The sequence below is a fragment of the Eurytemora carolleeae genome, unplaced genomic scaffold (assembly GCF_000591075.1).
Source record: "Eurytemora carolleeae unplaced genomic scaffold, Eaff_2.0 scaffold438, whole genome shotgun sequence".
In the NCBI taxonomy this organism is placed as follows: domain Eukaryota; kingdom Metazoa; phylum Arthropoda; class Copepoda; order Calanoida; family Temoridae; genus Eurytemora; species Eurytemora carolleeae.
The window spans coordinates 90,844-106,196 of NW_019396620.1; the positions used below are offsets into that span (position 1 = coordinate 90,844).

At 31.1% G+C, this 15,353-nt stretch overlaps 1 protein-coding gene across 1 annotated transcript; it reads right to left on the minus strand.

Moving 5' to 3' along the window:
- Positions 1–316: 316 nt before the first annotated feature.
- LOC111706416 (actin-1) lies at positions 317–14,250 on the minus strand. Its single transcript, XM_023479291.1, has 7 exons — positions 14,232–14,250; positions 6,822–7,053; positions 5,260–5,328; positions 2,330–2,383; positions 1,815–1,886; positions 1,652–1,739; positions 317–354 (listed from the first exon to the last, which is right to left on the minus strand). Exons 2-7 carry the CDS (start codon positions 6,897–6,899, stop codon positions 317–319), a joined length of 399 nt encoding a protein of 132 aa, XP_023335059.1. The 5' UTR covers positions 6,900–7,053; positions 14,232–14,250.
- Positions 14,251–15,353: the final 1,103 nt, after the last annotated feature.

The window sequence follows — 15,353 nt, forward strand, 5'->3', positions numbered from 1 at the left end:
TTGATCTATAAATCTGTACATCTTTATGTTGATCAATAGAATGATCTATTTATTGATCATAAGATCTATATATCTATATTTTGATAAATCACACTCCTCTGCCGCTTTAGTAATTGTAAATTGGCGGTACAGTCCAAGAAAGGACTGCAAAGGTTGGTCCAGCAGGGATATTCAAATGTACAATGTACACCGATGGGGCGTGAAATAGATCAATCTATACATTGATTAACAAATCTATATATATTATATACATATATATATATATACATATTAATCAATAAATCATAAAATATACAATACATCTTGTTCCATTCACCTACAATACAAATATACAATACATCTTGTTCCATTCACCTACAATACAAATATACAATACATCTTGTTCAATTCACATACAATACAAATATACAATAAATAGAATAGAAAAAAATACAAAAGTAGGTTGATTAAAATTAGAGTTATTTTTAAAGACAATTTACGACAGTGCTCAAAAATGAAAAAATTTGCCCTGAGTATCCGAATTATCAAAATATTTATAAAAAATGTTGCATAGCTTTTAAATTAAACATTTATCGGGGATTAGGAGAAGACATATTTATTATTTAACGGTCTAATAAAATTTAATTTGAAAATTAATTTCATGAATATCAAGTAAAGCAATAATTTAATATGTATTTACATATTTCAACAAGAATTTAAGATTATTCAGACAAACTGGGGGATAGGTACGGGGGGGGGGGAAGAAACATTGTAAATATATGCAAAAAAATTCAAATGTATTAAATGCACTTTTAAAGCACAAAATGTTAAACAAAATTTAAAAGTTTTCTTTAGAAAATTTAAAAATTCTAAATTTTTTTAAAAGTAAATTAAAGCTTGCATTTTAACCAGGGGTGTATATTCTCTTGAAAGTCATCCCCCCTTTTGAAAATTATTTCGTTGCTCTAGTAGTTGGGTATGTAATTTTGATTTTATTTGCTGAATTGTGGGGGAAAATTTTCTTAAGGAAACATAAATAAATCTTTGGGTAAAATGTATTAAACAGGATGAAAAACTTGGTTTTTGATGTCAAATTTTTCTTTTTTTTCCAAACATCTTTAAAAGTGATGGAGGACTAGTATATCTACCAGTAGAGGATGGAGGACTGGTATATCTACCTGTAAAGGATGGAGGACTAGTAGTAGTATATCTTCCTGTAGAGGATGGTGGACTGGTATATCTACCTGTAGAGGATGGAGGATGTGTGAGTAGAGCTGGTATATCTATCTGTAGAGGATGGAGGATGTGTGAGTATGGCTGGGATATCTACCTGTAGAGGATGGAGGATGTGTGAGTAGGGCTGGTATATCTACCTGTAGAGGATGGAGGATGTGTGAGTAGGGCTGGTATATCTACCTGTAGAGGATGGAGGATGTGTGAGTAGGGCTGGTATATCTACCTGTAGAGGATGGAGGATGTGTGAGTAAACTGGTATATCTACCTGTAGAGGATGGAGGATGTGTGAGTAGGGCTGGTATATCTACCTGTAGAGGATGGAGGATGTGTGAGTAAGGCTGGTATATCTACCTGTAGAGGATGAAGGATGTGTGAGTAGGGCTGGTATATCTACCTGTAGAGGATGGAGGAAAGTGAGTAAGGCTGGTATATCTACCTGTAGAGGATGGAGGATGTGTGAGTAAGGCTGGTATATCTGAAGGAACGGCTTGAAGTTCTCTGGACCAAATATGCTCCCAGATTGCCTGAACCAATTAAAAACCATTATTTTATAAGATAAGAAAACTTTAAAAACTTAAAAATTTTCTTGAATTGTTTACCTCTAAATCGTCCCAGTTTTGTACAACACCCTGCTTTATTGGTTGAGAGATAGCAAGGATCCCTCTGAGTGCCTTAATAATAAAAAATAAATATCATAAAATTACAAAAAATCCACAAGTAAATAATCAACAATTTGAGAAAGAATGTTATTTTCGAAATGAAAGGAACTGAACTCTACTACAAACCCTTTTTTTAAATTCCTAAATCTGCTGAAGCAAACCTTTAATTTTTAACCATTGATATTTTAGACTTACTCAGCCAAATATTTAACTGTACAATTGGAGGCATTTACCCGAGCTTTGATATTCTTAAACATTGGAGGATTAAACCCAATATAATAATTCATAATAATACTTTAGAATGATATCATTGATAATAATAATTTTATTGAAAATAATGATACCATTGATGATATTAATGATATCAATAATAATTATGAAAATTATAATAATAATCATAATAATCATAATAATTATAATAATCATAAAAATAATCATAATAATAATAATGATACCTGTGCTTGAGATCCTACATATGTTTCCTTCAGGCCTAGAGATTGCATAGCGCCCTACAAAATAATCATATTTTTGTTTTTGTTTTACATTTTAAATAGAAATTGAGTCTTTGCCACTGTTAGATCCAATAACATAAGCTTGAAATATCCAAGGTTTATTCTATCAGGTTGAAAAGACAATTGGAGATTAGAAATTTTGATTTTGTGGCAAATACTCAATTCCTTTAATCTTAGCTGTAATTCTTGTATTAACTGAAAAACTAAATTGTTTTAAATGAGTCACGTCAAACTAAAGTAAATTTCACCGTGAGATAAATATTTTATATGTTATCAATCATAACTCCTCTTATTGAAGAGTTCTTAAGAAGACCTAAAATGTTTTGAATAAAAGGATAAATTAGATTTGTACATACGAGATCAAAACGTCGTCCCAGTAATAATCTCCTGTTAAGTTGAACTAACTCTCTCCTTAACTCAACATTTAACTTTGAAAACTGTAATCCACGACAGTAACACTTAAAATTCATCTTCTTGATTTTTTTATGAAAACAATTGTTTTGTTGTATCCTGATTGTTCCCTTCGTGCGAAAATGTATTTCTGAATGATTTTCTTTTCTAAGGTTTTCATCTATTTTTATTAGAAATGTTGGCGGTAGGTGAAGAATTATATTTTCTCACGCAACCTTATAATCAGTCATTACAGGCCAGCCCGGCCTTTTCAATAAAGTACAAAGAAAAAACATCAACAAAATAAAAAACAAAAATACCGCTAAACCAAACCAAAACAAATAATCAAACCAACCCCTTTAAGAAAAACAAAGCAAAACGACCCCCAATACTGTTTAACCAAACAGTATTAACCAAGAGAAAAACTAAAGCTTCAATTTTAACCAATTAGTATATTAAATCTAATCCGAACCAGCATCCTTAAAATAACAAATAAATCTTATCAGCCCAACCAATCAGAGAAAGTTCCAGAACAAAATAAATTCAAGAGTATTCACAAACCAAACAAAATATGAATTTCCAGAATTTCTTTTTTTCTAAAATATTTCAAAAAGGTGAAATTTGATCGTATGACGTATACCTTTCTAATTCTAAATTTTAGATCGAAAAAACGACTAATAAAAAGTCAACCAATCAGTTTCATCCAGAAAGCTCTTGATTTAAAAAAATGCTGGATAAAAATACTATTTTCTATAATTCTTTATTACACATTCATTAATTAGATATTAAACATTAATACTTTTGTAAATGGTAGATATCCATTACTTGATCTGTTTTATGTTACAAATATATAAATGTATATATATTTTATATATACCAAACATTAATGTCCTATAATAAACAATGTGAACGATATCAATTTTAAATATATGTATGTTTAGTTTTTCTATCTTGAACAGTAGAATATTCTCACAAGTCTTTCTTAGGCTCTGCACTTTATATAAAAAAAATCACTAACACAAAAAAACTCAATTAAAAATAATCAGTTTTTAGTTAAGAATAAGAATATCTCAGTCATCTTGATGAGACGAGGATTTTAAGAATTGTGAATCGGAATGAACCTCTATACAGGAGATTCACTGAAAATCACGTTATCAGCCTCTTTAGTCTTTAACCGTAACTTTAAGTTTTTACCGGCCGTGTACTGTACAGTGTACAGTGTACACTTTCGTACTGAGAGTGTAAGTGTTTTTTCGCAGTTAAACAATATTTCTGAAATATTTGAAATTAAACAATATTTTTGATTTTTTTTTGCAATAAAACTATATTTCTGAAATATTTTGCAATAAAACAATATTTCTGAAATATTTTGCAATGAAACAATATTTCTGAAATATTTTGCAATGAAACAATATTTCTGAAATATTTTGCAATGAAACAATATTCCTGAAATATTTTGCAATGGAACTATATTTTTGAAATATTTTGAATGAAACAATATTTCTGAAATATTTTGCAAGTAAACATGAAACAAAGATTTCTCTGGGAAAATTCACACCATGAACAAGTGCCCCTCAGGACTAACAATCAAAAACGAGTTACGTCTCGGATTCGAAACAATATGTATAAAAATAAACTTTGATTATACTTTTTATAAAAAGGCTATTAAGCCCCCCCCCTCTCCATATGCTCTAAATGAAAAATGTTTTAAGAAATTAGTAATCGAATTAATTAATTCCAAAACTAAGTTTAATTAAAATAAATATTTGATTAAACATGTCTACTGCTCAAGGAAACTGAGATGTAATAAATTACCATGGACTGAGCAAAACAAAGTTTCGTACTTTGAAGGATTTCGTAAACCCAAAGTTCTAGACAGGGGGGGGGGGATAAAGTCACTTCTGTCCCCCTCATAGATGTCCTTTAGTGGGGTATAATGATTCTATAGAACGGCTATTTTTGTTGATGTTATTCTGGCCCTAAATTCCCTAGAATGTTGAATAGAAAAATGATAAAATAATATTATCAAATCAGAAGTTTAAAGATGTCCTCTACAATTGTCCTACAACCACACGCCAATCTCGAATTGGCTATTACAAAATCTGGAAAGACAGGTGAGAAGACTTTACGATAATAAGACACAAAAATAAAATCTCTGATTTTTAAAACCATATTTTCTGTAACGCATTTAGTTAGGCATTCTTATTAAAGAGCCTATGGAAAATATTTTTTAAATGAACAAGTAAATTGCCTTCGTCTTCGTAAGTTTGTAACTGGAAGTGTTAAAAAAAGGGGGGGGGGACGCAGGGAAGACGGAGATACACAGTGAAAAAGAACTTTTTTCACAACAAATTTGATCGTAAAAGGGAGAGGGAGGGCACGTGTCACGTTCCCCCCTTACAATTTATACAAAGATTTAGTTTATTTGTATCGTTTTCGTAATCTTGTTGAAATTTTGAATTATTGTATTTTTTCTATTTCACCTTATGTCTTCCATGTCCAATGATTGTAGGCAGGATAGTAGAGGGTGAATCTTGTGTTGAAAACCCAGCCTGAAATTAACTACTATATATATATGTAGGGTGAATCTTGTGTTGAAAACCCAGCCTGAAATTAACTACTATATATATATGTAGGGTGTATCTTGTGTTGAAAACCCAGCCTGAAATTAACTACTATATATATATGTAGGCAGGATAGTTGAGGGTGAATCTTGTGTTGAAAACCCAGCCTGAAATTAACTACTATATGTATGTAGGGAAAGACATCGATTTTAAAAACTGTCAAAAAAACCGTCGTTTTTAGACAAACGAATAGTTGAAACTAATGAAGATTTTGAAAAACGAACAACTGAACGACAAATGAATGAACTTAGATATACTTGCTTTTGTACAGGAACTGAGTTTTTGTCACTAACTGAAAAATCCTAATTCCTAAATCTTTGCAAACTGATTTTGTATACATTCGAAGACGACCTTTCTATTAAAGTTTTGATTTCTAACAAGCTTTAGATAAATTACAAGTAAACAAGGAGAAACAGACAATAGTATCAATGCTGTGCTTCTGTATACTCTATGAGCAGTTAGTTTGTATAGCTGTAAGAAGAAATAGAGATATAATAGTTAGATAAGAAAACTGGAAGATTAGAGGTAATGGGATGGAAATTTTTCCTAATTTTTGTTAGTGATAAATATAAAATATGAATATAAAAAAAATAAATTATATTTTTCTCTTGGATTGTGATTAAACTGTAAACCTACCGATAAATATTCCTGAAGGTTTCATTAACTGCGTGTGTACCTAACTTTTGGACATACAGGGTTTATCCACAAGGGATGAGACTGTCAAGACGGATACTCTTATAAAATGACGACCCAAGGTTAAATTAAGTCTTCTGCCTTAAATATCTTAATTAAATTGCTTATTTAATGATTTGGCTAATATACAAACAAAGTTAAAGTAGCAGAGAATCCTGAATATAAGGAAACAGACAGTCGACATTCCATAGTAGTCTCATCTTTTGTGGGTAACCCTGTACTTCTCCTTGAATTTGACGTTGTTGTTTTTAGGACAGCCTTCAGGTTTCTGATTAAATTACGATGTTTGGCAACCTTTTAGGATATAATCGAGCTCGAGTTTCAGGGGTTTAATCAAACTAGATTTACTGAGAGAGGAAAATCTTTTCATGATGTTTTTTCCGTGTACATGATTTTTCTTGCTTTTACTAAAATAGAAATCTTAACACTGGCCGCAAATTCCAATTTTTAAAATCTTAGAAATCAGATGTCTTTTATCATTGATATTTCAAACTTTAAAGTCTACTTACAGGTCAAAAAACTGAAGTTAACAATTTTTTTCAAGATTCACGCCGTCAGGTTTGTGGCCAATGTTCAGTTTCTTTCTAAACTTTTTCGTTGAAATATTTATTAATATTTGGTTAAAGATCGAAAGACGTATATAAAAAATTTCGTCAGAAAACAAATTTCCGAATAAATTCTAATACACACTTAAAAAACACATACAGCATATTTAGAGAAAACTTCACCTTTGTATTGTATGTTCCGTGGTCAATGACCACATTGTTATTTGTGCAAATATTCAGACTCATTCTGCTCTCCCGCATTTTCGCAATCTTGAGACTGCTTTGCGGAGTTTCGGAAACTTTTCTGAGATCACGTGTTTATCTTCGGTAACTTGTACACCGGTGCAGTACACTTACACTACAGTACAGCTATAGGTCGAGAAAATTCTCTTCATTCTATACTCAGCAACTAATTCTGAAATTAAAAACAATTTAAAAATAATCTTTGGCTACTTCCTGCTGGGATTTCAAGAATTTAGGATATTTTAAAACCTTGCATCTAACATTTTTAATGTTATTTTGGCACAAAATGGGTGTTTCTAGGCCCAGGACTGCCTTTATGCAATGCGGGTATATTTAACATTCAAATATAAACATTACGTTATGCAGATAAATAAAATCCCCCCCCCCCCCCGAGTGAAGTTTGTTTATGTTTACATTTTCTTTATTTACTTCTTATGGTCTGGAGTTATACTCTGGCTTTATATTTAAGCAAATCTAGAAGATAATTTAGTTTTATGCTGAAATAAATAGAATTTTCTTTGTCTTGTCTATCTATCTATCTACTTATCAATCTATCTATCTATCTATCTTTCTCTTGATATCTAGATCAAAGTTGATATATTGATATTAAGCTATATAAACAAAACATCTTCAGATATTTCTTAAAACTGAAACATACAAAATTACAGTAAGTAAAAAAAATAAATAAAAAAGCATTCAACGTTTGAACTAAATTTTTTGCCGCAAAATTAATTCAAATATTTGACAAAAACCTGACATGCAATGGGAGGGTTCAATACTTCCAATAGCTTTGCACTACAGTAATATTATTTTATTTATTTTTATTAAAATCAGAAGAGAAAAATAAATATTCATTCAACAAAACTTTTCATTGAAAATCTGGAAAAATAATTGATAAAATGTTACTGTTTTGTACCCCCCTCCCCCTGAATTATTGTAAAACTATTCCTACATGTGTTTATTAATAAGACTACATGTATTTATATTAGACTTGCCAACTTTCTCTATACATTACCATACACAATCATCTCTAGGCATACCTTGGTAGAAATTGCTGGTCATGTGACAGGGTTTTTATATTATTATCATCATTGTTATCATTGAGCTCTTATTATCATAGTATTAACTTTTTTTATTATTGTTATGTATCATTAATTTTTTTTATTTTCATAAAAATCAAATTCTTCCTGATTTTAAAGTATTACTATTCTAACGTACCTTTTATGATTATTTTTTGCAAAACATGATGAAATATGTCAAAAGTGACAATTTGAGTGAGCTTAGAAAAAATTTAAAAAATTGAATTACCGCAACTAGAGAAATATTTTACTTTTCGGTGAAATATTAGTGTATAATCTTATACGAGGAAAACAAAAATATTAAATTTATATTGAAATCAACGAAACCATTATAATTCATATTTTTTATAAGGAGTCATAATTTTTGTTAAGAAATACTAAACACAGAATTTTGCTGGAAAGAAAACAATGGATGGTTGGATAGAAAGATAGATATTTGATAGATATTTGGATAGATAGATATATATATTTAGATAGATATATATATTTAGATAGATAGATAGATAGATAGATAATTATTTGTTTACCTATTTTGGGATAAAGAAACAAGTCAAACAAAGGCTTAATGTAAACCCTAAACAAACAAACTTTTTGTACGTAATAACCTTCTGTACACTGTACAATGTACACTGTACATTTTACAAGATTTATTTATAGCATCTGAATGATTCAAATAAAAAATTGAGCTTAATAAAAATGTAAGTTTTGTTTATCACTTATTTCTGAAAAATCTAGATGTATTATAAAAAAAACATTTTGGTGTATGGGGTTTTGAATATGTTAAATAAATGAAAGACAAATGAGAACTTATTGCATTGTGGTAATCTAAACCGTTAACTGAGATTAGGGAGGTAAGGGTTGTTTCAAGCATTGATAAGGTTTAAAGCCGATGTGTAAAGCAGAGGCGGCTTCAGGGGGGGGGACACCCAGAAAATTGGGAGGACGTCTCCCTTCCCTGGAAAACTAGGGGGGGGGGGAACAGATATATATTAAATTGTATAAGAACAGATAGGAATTAAATTGTAAGGGAACAGATAGGAATTAAATTGTATAGGATGAAATTGGAATTAAATTGTACAAGAACAGATAGATATTAAATTGTAGAAGAACAGAAAGGAATTAAATTGTATGGGAACAGATATATATTAAATTGTATGGGAACAGATAGGAATTAAATTGTATGGGAACAGATAGGAATTAAATTGTATGGGAACAGATAGGAATTAAATTGTATGGGAACAGATAGGAATTAAATTGTATGGGAACAGATAGAAATTAAATTGTATGGGAACAGATAGGAATTAAATTGTATGGGAACAGATAGAAATTAAATTATATGGGAACAGATATATATTAAACTGTATGGGAACAGATATATATTAAATTGTAAAAGAGCGGATAGGAATTAAATTGTATGGGAACAGATAGGAATTAAATTGTATAAGAACATATAGGAATTAAATTGTATAAGAACAGATAGGAATTAAATTGTATGGGAACAGATAGGAATTAAATTGTGAAGAAACAACTGGGAATTCAACTACATAGGAATAGTTAGGAATTAGATTGAATGAGTCTAGAAATTCGAAAAGTCGAAGAAGTTCAGTACAATTCTTATACATTTTCTCTTATATCGCTTTATTGTGTTTAAAAATTTCTAATTTTAAAAGTTTCAGACTCAGTAAAATATTTGGACGGTTGGAATTAATATTCATTATAACTAATCGTGAAGTCATCTAACCGTTCTTTGCACATTAGAACCTTTCTAGGCTTTGGAGTATCAAGGTTTAGTAAAATAGGGTTGGAGTATCAAGGTTTAGTAAAATAGGGTTGGAGTATTAAGGTTTAGTAAATAAGGTTGGAGTATCAAGGTTTAGTAAAATAAGGTTGGAGTATCAAGGTTTAGTAAAATAGGGTTATACTCACAAGTTTTTTTTTATAAATATTTGGGCACTACCCCAGTACTCTTGGAGTTATTTTAGGATCCCCCTTTTATAATAATTTTTTTTTCAATAGTTACTTTTTCAGTCTAGTCATTATATAGTTTATCTATGTAATAAAGCTCTTTACATATATACATTTTTATAAATGTTAATTATAGCTGTCCAAACGGCTGGCCCAGATTGGCTGAAGGAACCCATGGGTGCTTTTAAAATTCCACGGGCAACGCCGGGCACTTCAGCTAGCTGAAATAAAATCTAAAATTTGTGTGCAGTGAGAGGTGGGGTGACGGTCAACAGCAAATTAATTTAAGTATAATAACCCATTATTTGTAGAGTTTCGCAATTTTCTGTATTATTCTTCTTAAGTTACTTTATTCAACAGAATATTATTTTATCTTTAATAACCACCAAAATGTAGTAAATTGTAATTTACAGTTTTCTTTTTTTCAGTTTTAACATTTCAAAACTATTTTAATGTTCATTTTACAACTTTTTAAAAAGCTTTTTTAAAGGTTTGGGAAGGGGGGGGGAGCTGGAACAATCTAAAACACAAGCGACAAGTTTTATCATTGAGAAAGATGATACAGCGCAGAGAGTCACGGACAAAGAACATTTTATTCCCCTACAGGCAAATTAGAATTCAAAAGAATTACATGTTTGAAAACTTTAAATTCTGATTTAAGACTCACAACATAAGTTTTTAGCTTTGAAATCATGAGTCATTCGCTTTGTGATGCTATAGAAACTGAACTACGGAAAACAGACCTACTGATCACATCAGGTAAGTTTTTTAAGTGGGAGGTTAAATCTGAATCTAGGATTGAAACCTGCAATATTTCAAACTAAAATAAAATTTTTTAGTGTTTAGAATTGAAGTATTTAGTAAATATTAGTTTAGAATATGCACTCTGCAAAGGGGTGTTGATTATATCAGATAGGTGGTGTTAATATGAGAGGGGGTAGAGCAGGAGGGGGAGGAGGAGGGAAAGGGAGGGGGAATGATGAATATGCTTCAAGGATTAGTATTACACTAACTATGAGCACGTCATTTATGCAAATATATTCAAAATATAAAGATAGACAACTAGATAGAAAACTAGATAGAAAACTAGATATGGACATTCTATATAAAAGATAGATAAATAGACAGATAACTAGATTGGCAATTATTGGTTAGAGGAGCAATTCTATATTAATTAAAATAATCTTCGTATTTTTTTAATTTAGATGTCGGACATCGGTTTTTAAAAAATGTCGAAATTTAAAATTAACTCAGTTTTAGTATATTCTTAGTTATCAAGTTTAATTCTTAATTTTGTTGGACAACTAAAACTTTTAAAATAAAAACTTGTTAAATAAACTTTTTTTGTATGTAAAGTACAATTATTTTCAATAAAATAGGCTTACAGTAACAATTTTAGCGTTACAATTTTGGTTGTCAAGCTGCCATTTTTCTTTGTAATTGTAAACCAAATTTCGCGGATTTTCTATTAATATACAGATGGATTGTTAAAAAATCTTATTTCTCCAAACTCGGATGCGTTTAAAAATATTTGCTTTAAAAAAGAATTTTCCAATTTACACAAGCTTCTAATCTTGCTAAAATCTTCCAAAACTCTAAAATTTCCCGCATTTCTAGTTTCGAGTAATTTGATTATCAAATGTTTACATAGATAACCTAATTTTTTTCTATCTTTACACAGAAACTATTTTAGATAAATATTTACTTTAAAATCTAAAGATATTATTAAAATTCAAAAAGGCATATTTAGAAAAACTAAAATAAAGTCTGATTCATATATTCGTCTTTTTCAATAATTTTTAAGAAATTACTACTTCTGTGAAGAAAAGAAAAAGAAAAGAGTTGAGTCTTTGCCACAAACTCTGATTTTTTAATCCCAATATCTTTGGAACCTAATGTCGAAAACCTTTGATATTTCAAACGTATAATAGAAATCATAGTTTGAAATGTCAAATGTCTACGACATTGGGTTGCAAAGATGTAGGAAAAGATGTAAGAAAAAAGAAAGATATGGTGAAGAAGCAGGATAAGGGAAAAATTATAATAATGGATGGTTAGAGACTAAAGAATCATTGTATCGAGAAGAGAGGGGATCAATACATAGTCTACTACCTGTAAAAAGAAATAGAGGAGATATCAATTTCCATAATAATACATTTTATATGCGTAATGATAATAAAACTTAAGCTTACTTCACTCATTGACCTACGGCTACAGATCCAAATTATTTTAAATAAAAAACGTGATTTAAAAATGCTTTTAATTTCTTATCTCTCTCTTTCATAAACATTACTGAAAAACTGAAAAAAGTTGAAAAGTTTTATTATATATAATATTCTAAAAAGCTCAAGTACTAAAAACAAGATTAATAATGATTTGCTTCACGAGAGTGGAAATTCATTGAAAATTAATAATCTTGTATTAATATTATTATTTCAAAAAATTTCCTTTTGATTGGGGGCGGGTATCCTTCTTCCTCTAGTTCCCTGAATGGGGATGGGTGGGCCGAAGTTCATATACACTAAATGATTTAATTATTTTAAGTCCCATTAACTCTCAAATCCCAAAAATTCAAAATTGAAATGATAATTTACTCAATTATTCATTAGTTCAAAACTGGAAAGATCAAGAAATAAACAATTTTATTTAAATATGACTGTAAAACCCTGTAAATCAAGGGTGGATGGGGTGGGGTTATAAACAGTATTTATATATTTTACTTTATATATAAAGCATTATTAAACAAGAAGGACTTTCTTTTTATGATAATTAAACAACTAATCAATACTGCCAATTCAGTCAGGGGGTTCTACACCATATTGTATGGAGGGGAGGGGGGGGGGGCAAAATAACCAACAGGTGGAAATTAAAGCCTTTCTTGACATCAGGAAATACTAAATGCTCTTTAGGTGTGAAAAGCCAACCCCCCCCCCAGCCTCTCATTTGTTTCACCCCCTCCCCCTAGCCCTAGAAGAGATTTTATTCAATATCGCCCCTCTCCCCCTTAGTCTTTCAGAAATTTTATTCAGTCTCGCCCCCCCCCCTTTCTTCTCCCGTCCTTACCCCTCCCAAATAGCTTATCGAAAGGATGGGGGGGGGGGATTGCCAGGGAATTCGTACAACTTGAGATAGGGAATAAATTCCATTGATATCTTACAATTTCCTGTATCCCCAGGTTCAAATATTAAACACAAATTGACAATTCTCTTTTGAAGGATAAAGATTTATCATTTTTTTTTTATTTATCCAGATATTCTAATATTTAGGATATCATCTCAAGGCTATTTCAATATGTAGGATATCTAGATATAAAAGCAATTTTAATATGTAGGATATCTTATAGATTTAAAAGCTATTTATTATGTAGGATATCTAGATCTCAAGGATAGTTTAATATGTAGGATATCAAGATCTAACTTGGCTATTTTAATACGTAGGATTTCTTAATCTAAATTGGCTATTGTAATATGTAGGATATCTAGATCTAAATTGGCTATTTCAATATGTAGAATAACTAGATCTAAATTGGCTATTTAAATATGTAGGATATCTAGATGAAGACTATTTTAACATGTAAGATATCTAGATCTAAATTGACTGTTTTAATAAGTATACCCAGAAAGTGTCTTAACCTAACCTAACCCTAAATAATAAAAAAATAAATAATAATAAATTTGCTGAAAAATAAGTGGTCATGTACAAAATTGATAGGAGGGGGGGCCGGGGTCCAAAAATCGTATACTAGGACGGACCCCTGCTCAGAATTAAATTCTACAGGGTGTCCAAATAAACACGGGAATTCAGTGACGACTTTATCTAATCTTCCATGCGGCATTTTTCATGAACACAATTATTTCAGTATTCCTGCTAAAACATCTAGCATCGTATGTAGGCATATATTCAGGAGCCCCCCCCCCCCTGGACCAGTGAAATCTACGGATTTCAGGGGTTTTCAGGCCCCAACGGATGCTGGGCCTCCACCCCCAGTAAAGAAAAGTTTAAGCCCCCCCCCCTCGACAAACTCGTGAATACGCCCCTGAATAATCCAGAAATTGTAATTCTCAAATGTCAAAAGATATCATGAGATCAATACACAATACACAACCCTCTAAGTGTGATTATATTGCAAATAACATAAACATTGACATGAAAAATGCATACTATAAGTTCGAACGTAGTATAGTACTTTAAGCACTAGTACTTTGAAGTACACTAATGATATGAAGGTGTGAAGGTCTGTGCAGTACATTGACTAATGTAAACACCAAACTGGCTTAATGACGCAATCGTAACTAAAATCAAACACCTCTTGAAGCTGTATTCACAACAAGGCAGGTAACTACTTACTAACTAAACTTTCCAGCCTGTCCAGATGTTTAATCCGTCGTCAGTTCTGGGAAAATTAACTGCCACTACTCTGCCACGCTACATTTCAACATTATATTGAGGAAGTCTGTTTGAGTAAAGATAGGATCTGATAGGAAAATTAAATATGTATTTAACCCGCTGTTAAACAATTGAATTGTCGTGGAAATATTATTGCTGAATCATGAAATTACTAAATGACATGTTTTTCTGTACGGTGGTGAACACTGTCGATAATAGTAAACTTTCCAAGTTTCCAACCTCGTTTATACAGTGCAGTGCTGGGAGCGGTCCGGTCACGTGACTTCATGACGTCTAAGAATTTGGTTTCCTGAGGGAAACTGTGAATGTCGTCTACAAGTGCCTTGGTTTTGGGAAAATTCCTCAGATTCCCCAATTTCCTGTTGGGATAAGTTTCTCCTCTTGTGGTGAATTTGTAAAATCTTACCCAACTAGCAAAAAAACGAACAAGCGGAACATATCAAGAACCAGTACCAGGGGGGGGGGCAGTAGTCCTCTTGCCCCCCTAGGAGTTCCAGGGGGGCCCTGCCCCATGAGCCCCTTAAAATGATCCCACCCTCAACACACAGGACACAATAATAAACACATGACACAATGACCTCCAAGCCCTACGGAACCGTCTCTGCACCTCGACTTACTACATCTCAAAGCCTCCACCACCCTGCATTTAATGGTCTCCATGGATGAAAGATATTTGACTCTTACATCCACAAAAAAAACTTTTTTCAAAGAATCTCAACATTTGAAATAGTTTTTAAGGATACATTAATAATTTGTACTGAAAAGTATATTTTAATTGAGATTAAGACTTCTATTTTTGTTTTGTAAATTTCACAAATTCCTTAACTTGTGAATAACTATTGCAGTTTTATATAGAGAAATTTGATATTATTTTATAGGTGTATCATGTAATTATCAAACTACATGAGCACCATAAATCAAAATAGTTTTGGCTTGGCGTGGGGGAGCTGAATAGGATACAGAGGTCAGATGAATGTCTTTAGGAAACTACTCAGGTCTTCAGAGAGTTACACAGAAAATA